The following is a 6592-nucleotide window of genomic DNA, read 5'->3' on the forward strand; positions in this document are numbered from 1 at the left end:
AGAGGGTAGGTTTAGGTTAGATATCAGGAGGTGCTACTTCACAGTCAGGGCGGCTACGGTCTGGAACCAGCTTCCAAGAGAAGTGGTGCAGGCTCCTACCCTGGAGGTGTTTAAGAGGAGGTTAGATGAACGTCTTGCTGGGGTCGTTTGACCCCAGTACTCTTTCCTGGCATGGCAGGGGGTCAGACTAGATGATCTGCTCTGGTCCCTTCTGACCCTACAAACTATGAAACTAATATCAGACATTCCTCTCAAGAAGAGCAATGAAGATGAAAGGAACATGTAGATTTGTGCATACTTCTTTATGCTTTCAACGTAAAATATTCAGACCCTTTAATCAAGGTGGATGCCCTGAAAGGTTACATGTTTTTTTTCCCTAGAAGTTTTAATGACATTAGCAGATCCTAGTAGTTCTTGCCATTTAAAAGATGGGACACACTATCATCGAGGTTGCAGAAGTGTGGGGGTAGCAAGAGTGCCAAGTATCCATTCCCTTGTGCCAGGGCAGAGTGAGTATAAGCAGAGTATGCCTACACGAGATGCTTACTGCCGAGTTGCCTAGTTAGCTCAACAGTAAAGCATCACTGTGTACGTGAGGGGTGCTATTAGGTCAGAGTAAACTAGCTGAATCCACTGTAGGATAGTACTGCTCAGTGCAAGTACTATCTTGCAGCAGAGTTTTCTCCACCGCAGTGCACATGTAGACAGTGACATGGGCTGGCTGGAGCATACACGCTACAGTGGGACACTCTTGTGCCCTAGCCAGCCCCTCCAAAGTACATTGAGCTGGGGTGGAGCAGCAGGCTTACAGGCTGATGGGCATGTGTATATGCTGTGCCCAGGAGCAATGAACTCTGAGGTATGTGCACCAGAGTTTATTGCATGCAGTTAATTTCATGTGTAGATGCACCCCCAGACTATCACTGAGAGAGGTTTTTAACCACTTGTGAAAAATCTCCAGTGAAGTAGGTTCTACAAACTTAAGTGCTTAATGATTTTTTTCTTTTTGGGGGGTAAAAAGCTCTTCCCTATATGTCACCTAAATCTTCTTTGCTGCATATTAAGTTAATTTCTTCTTGTCCTTCTGAGTGCACATAGAGAACAATCAATTGTAGTGCTCTTTGTAACAGGCTTTTATATATACTGTGAGACTGCTATATCTTGTTCTCAGTCTTCATTTTTCTAAACTAAATAAATTCAGTTCTTTTCCTCCTTGTAGGAAAACTTCTGACATGTTTGACTGAGGAGCATTAAGAAAAACGAAACAAATTCCAACACCTCTGATATTAAATATTTTTAGAGCAGTGGTGCTTAAACTTTTGGCCCTGTGGGCCAGATTGAGCCCCGTGTGTCATGATCAGGTCCCGTGATGTCTCTGTTCAGTCCTGCGTGCCTGGATAGGGCCCTGTGCAGCCTCAGCCGACCCTCATGTGCCTGGTTCCCCACATTGCTCCTGCCTTCTAGGATCAGGACCCTGGTGCCCAGTGCTGCCCTACATACTCGATCTATCATGCAGGGCCCAGGGCTCCACATGGGACCAGAAATTTAGCAACCTGGGAGCAGCGGCACCACTTCCCTGCTCCAAAATTTTTGGACCTGTGGGGAGCACCGTGGGCCAGATGACACGGCACTTGGGGATGAGCACCCCCGTCTTAGAATTTAGTGAAAGCTTACTGTATTTAAATAGCTCATCCCCTCTGTCCCCTAAAACCCATGTCTAGGCTAGGAAGTTTCCTGCCCCAGAACATTTTCAAGTGGTGGAGAGACTACATTCCCAAAAAAGCGTATTTAAATGAAAAATAAAACTTGCCTGCAACAGTTGGGTTTTATTTTGATTATTTACCTATCAAGATGCTGAGCTTTGGGGCTGTTGACATGTTTTTGAATAACAGGTGCAGTTTTAGAGCTATATTCATATTATATTCATGTTTGTCTCAGGCTAATGGTGTGAGTTGTTTTTTCTTTCTTTCTTTCTTTTTTTTTTTTTTTTTTAAAGGAATATTGCTTTGACACAAACATACTTGAAGAGAGAAAAATGCTGCAAACTTTTAGTGTATTGTTTATCTAGCAAGATTTTGAAAGTGACAAATAATTCTTTTTGTTGTCTTCTCTAGGTACTCACTAAGTGGAGGAAGCAGTTCATCCCACTGAAATTTTGGGGTTTTTTTGAGTTTTTCTAAGACAGCAGTGACCCTGTCGTGTCTGCATTGAAGAAGTGCTCTCTAATTTTGACCTACCCAAGTTAGTGGAGTGTTCTTCAGTGAATGGACCTTCTTGAATGTGCAACAACAAAAAGTCTCTCAGTGTTGCTTTTCAGCTCCTTAAAACTATAGTTTTTTAATTATATAATGCACATACTCCAGGCAGGTGTCTTTTTTTCTCTTTTTTTTTTTTTTGTAAAATTTGAAATGTATATTAAGGTTTGTGATAAGGAAACTGAGGATATTGAGAATCTCAGGTATCTTGCTTTAAGTGAACTCCTCTGGGAGATAGAAAAATGCTCTGTTGGATTTATGTACAGATTTGTATATAGTGTTGCTTTTTTACTGAAACCCTTTCAACGTGCATAAGGAATCACTGTGTACAAAATGGCCAAATGCTTCTGTAGATAATGCTAGTGGGGTAAATATTTGACAGGCCATAACTGATTATCGCCTTGCCTTTATTACATGTACATTTTGAATTATGTGATAAGTGATTTCGGTTGATTTTGTATTTTGAAGGATTTGCCATTGAAAGATAGTTAATGCCGTATTATGAAATCTTCTATCTGTACCTCAGCAGGTGCAAAATTTCTTTCTGTCTGTCCTAACAAGTCTAAAGGTGACGTCCTGACTATGGTACTGCTTTAGATTGTTGTAAATTTAGCACCTCTTTTTTCATGAAGCTTTAAATTATTGTTTTTATTTTTCCTACAGGATGAATGCTTTTATATTTTCAGTTTTAAATTGTGCCAATGCAAATTGAACCATATGTATTGTTCAACTTCAGTATATACTTGTGGAGCTTGTAGTGGACTCTAAATACCGTATTTTCCATCGCAGTGTGTTTGAATGCTCACACAAATAAATTTTATAACCTGCATTTATTTTGAAACATCTTTTTAAAATCTTGGCTTTGGGAGAGTGGCAAATGGTTTCCTAAAAGATATGGTTATTTTTATTATAAAATGAAATAGTCTTGGGAAGTAAAAGGACAAAAACCCTGCAAATTTATCAATGAAAAGAGAGCACAATCCTTACAGCATAAGTCTATGCAATTAATATTGAAATTAGTAGGGGTTACTGATTTCAGGATTGAGCCTTATGTACTATGCGCACTATCCCATAACCAGTCACCCTAAAGAAAAATACTTGAATTTTGATCAAGATTCTAAGCTAAAATCTACAGCATTATAGTGGTAACTTCTAAATAATTTTAAGTGTTTCAGTTTCATTCAGTATAGTACTGTATGTATGTATTTAGTTGAGTAGCATTTCTTAATGGTGACATGTGGTTTCTTATAGCCTATTCTACCAGAATGGAAATAAGTATTTTGTTTCCATGATGGGCAGGGGAGGTAATATTTCTGTTTTAATTCAGAAATTCATAATATTCTATGTCAGGTGGGTATGGCATAGTTGCTGTCAGATGTCTCATCTCTTCCCAGATTCATTTTAGAACTTGGAAGAATTAATTTTATAAATGAAAGAATTAAAGTATATAAACTAGGCTGGCAGGTGCAATGTGTCTATAGCAAAATTGTATCACAAGGGAGAGATGGCTTAAGCTAAAGTGATAAATAGGCTAGGCTTTATTTAAAAATAGAAGCACTCGCTCTCTTTTTTTCTAAGCATAACTTTTTATTTACTTTTTTAATTTACTTTCTTTAGCGGCTCAAAGACATAGTAGTTTAAGGAGATTGAGGTCAACTGTTGCTGTTACGTATCTCCAATTAGTGTCTGAATCTTGGTGTAGTACAATAAGGAATTTACCTTTTAACTGCAGATGCAGTGAAACATTCTGCCATTTTATATATAGCGGAGGTTCTGTAGCGTAAGGAAATGGACTGAGGTCTTTGTAATTGAAGTTGACATGGAACCACTGAAACCTTCCCACTGTCATCTCTTAATGTTAAGAGAGTCTTAACAAGTGAAATGAGCTAGCTGGGGGTGGGGAAAAAACCTCCTCTTTTGACACGTGCTGAGAGTCTATTGATGAAACAGTTTCATGTTAAAAGTTCTAAAGCAGAAACCTGTCAGAAAATTGTGCCATGTTTTGAAGGTGTAAAGAAGTTGTACCTTTCCATTCTGAAAAAATTAAGTTTTTTTTTTTTTAAAGGCCAGTTGGCCAAAAGCAAAAGGACTTGAATTCATTTATGGAATAGATAAGTATATTTTTATATATAATACAGTGTGCTAATGCAGGAGAATCTTAAAAGCCATGATTCATACTTCCTTTGAATGTAGAAATATAATCATTTGCTAGAGAAAAACATTGGTGTTTAGAAATAAAATTTGTCATGGTAAATATTTTTCATTTAAGGTAAGTTCGGTCTCAGTTGTTCTGAGCCTAACAAAACACAATTTTAGTAATACTTTCCAAATTTATTTTCAGCTTAAGAATTAATGTTAAAATGTTGTACTTTGTGTAAATTTTTCTGGTGTAGATAACGCAGCTCTGTTTTAAGAATCTGAGTACAATAAGAGTTTATTCCTGAAATTCCTTAGTAATGAGTTAAGTTTTGCTCATAAAATCTTTTAAATAGAACTGCTCCCTTGTCAGGGGTTATGAGGTTAGGCACTTAATAAAGTATAAAAATATTAACCAGACAAAAAAGCTTTCAACATTGAAAGATTTTGTCACTTTTGGCTCAGGTAGACATTATTTTTGGCTAGAAACAATTATTTTCTGTGAAGTTGCACCGTTGTAGTTTAATAAAGCGTAGTGGCATTATTATCTTGCAAGTTGCCTCTGGTGAATAAAGAAGCTCCCCTCCCTCCCATGTTATCAAGTGTCATTTTGCTTCTTTGTAGCCCCAACATGTTTTTGTGAAAGGTCCTGAGTTGTAGTTGTAAAATCCCTGGTTAAGTTTTGTGATTTTTTTTTTCATGTAGGTTTTTCTTTTCTTTTTTGTAAACTCACAGTTCTGGTGTCAGTTGTAATACTTTTATATTTAATTCCTTAAGAAATACTGCTAACATGTTTCGGCTATGAAAATATCAAAGTTGGGAGATTATCAGGAAGTGTTTACAAGCACAAATATAATGCTGTTATTACTAAAGATCTCAGAAAATAAATTATTTTTGTAATGCAGGGAGGTGGGGAAAACCTAAAATGTAGCACAAAGTGTGGGGGGAGAATTTTTCTGTCTTAATAAAATTGTAAGTGTATGGTGCATGTATGCTATTGCCCTGGGCTTATGCAGTAGTTCTATTGCACGTGATTGGGTTTTTGCCCTTCTTCAGCAGGAACTGACATGTTCTGCTTACAGAGGACTATTAAAGGGTACAGTATTGTTTTCTGTAACATAATTGAATAATTATACCCATGTATCTGAACTTTGCTTTTGTCATTCTACATCAAGGCATTGAACCCCGTGTATACTACATGACATGGAAATAAAGGAGGCAAAATTTGATGCTCTTTTGACATCTGTGTGGTTAGTAAAAAGAGATTTAGATGTGTGATTAGTAACAAGGGATTTATGTATGTGTTTATGAAAAATTTCTGGGTCTGTAGTGACCAGTCTTAGATAACAGGAAATAGAAAATTTAAATAAGAGGGGTTTTCTCATGCAAAGGCGTATGCGTATATTCAGTCGGAATTTTAAGCATACAAAAACACTACCGCTCATTTCAGTAATGACCTTATGATAAAACTAGGTTGTTAAGCATATATATTTACTGTGTAGAACTGAACTATTTTACTTGTTACAACTCAGCAAGTGTGGTGGAGAATTTTTGGGTTTTGTGGGTTAGTCTACACATAATGATCCCAAATTAACAGAAGCTGTGATGTTGCCCTTTTTTAGTCAGAGGTGCAACTGTATGTGGGTATCTATGAAGGTTTAAATATGAATGGCTTTCCCCCCCCAGGGCAAGTTAAGTCAAACTAAAGTACACAACTGGTATGTGCTTGAATTGGTACAGCAAATTTGGCTGTATGCCAGGCTTTAATGGTATTTGTTTGGGTAGCCATATCCAAATACTTATTAAAAAAACAAACCCCTGTAATCTGGACACGCTGTGCTTGTACAGCTACCATTTTGCAAGTCCTTTCTTGTGTAGCAGTTATGTCTGCATTGGGGATTGTATGTCATTATATTGGAACAAATTGGTGCTTTCTTTTGAACGTTTGAAATTTTTTTTTTTTTTTTTTTTTTTACCAGGAGAAGGTTGGTGTAAGGGGTTGGCTTGTTAGAAGATCGAAGAGAAGCTGCTAATATATTTCATATGATTGCAATATTTTTTCTAGCTTTCTCTCAAGTCTCTTTTGTAATTGTAGGCCTGTTGCCCATATTTAGCCTGTGAAGACAATGTTTCTACTGATAGTTTTGTGTACAATCAGTGAACTAATACAGTTCATTCAGTTGGTTTGTTCCTGATTTTTG

At 37.1% G+C, this 6592-nt stretch overlaps 1 protein-coding gene across 3 annotated transcripts in view; it reads left to right on the top strand.

Moving 5' to 3' along the window:
* STK24 (serine/threonine kinase 24) overlaps nucleotides 1–5620 on the top strand; it is a 159413-nt gene extending 153793 nt beyond the window's left edge. For all 3 annotated transcript variants that reach the window (XM_019529726.1, XM_019529724.1, XM_019529725.1), the window contains one exon: nucleotides 2115–5620. In XM_019529726.1, the coding sequence (XP_019385271.1) occupies nucleotides 2115–2151 (37 nt within the window). In that variant the 3' untranslated portion in view covers nucleotides 2152–5620. The remainder of the gene's footprint in view (nucleotides 1–2114) is intronic.
* Nucleotides 5621–6592: the final 972 nt, after the last annotated feature.

The sequence above is a fragment of the Crocodylus porosus genome, unplaced genomic scaffold (assembly GCF_001723895.1).
Source record: "Crocodylus porosus isolate Cpor-Errol unplaced genomic scaffold, CroPor_comp1, whole genome shotgun sequence".
In the NCBI taxonomy this organism is placed as follows: Eukaryota; Metazoa; Chordata; order Crocodylia; family Crocodylidae; genus Crocodylus; species Crocodylus porosus.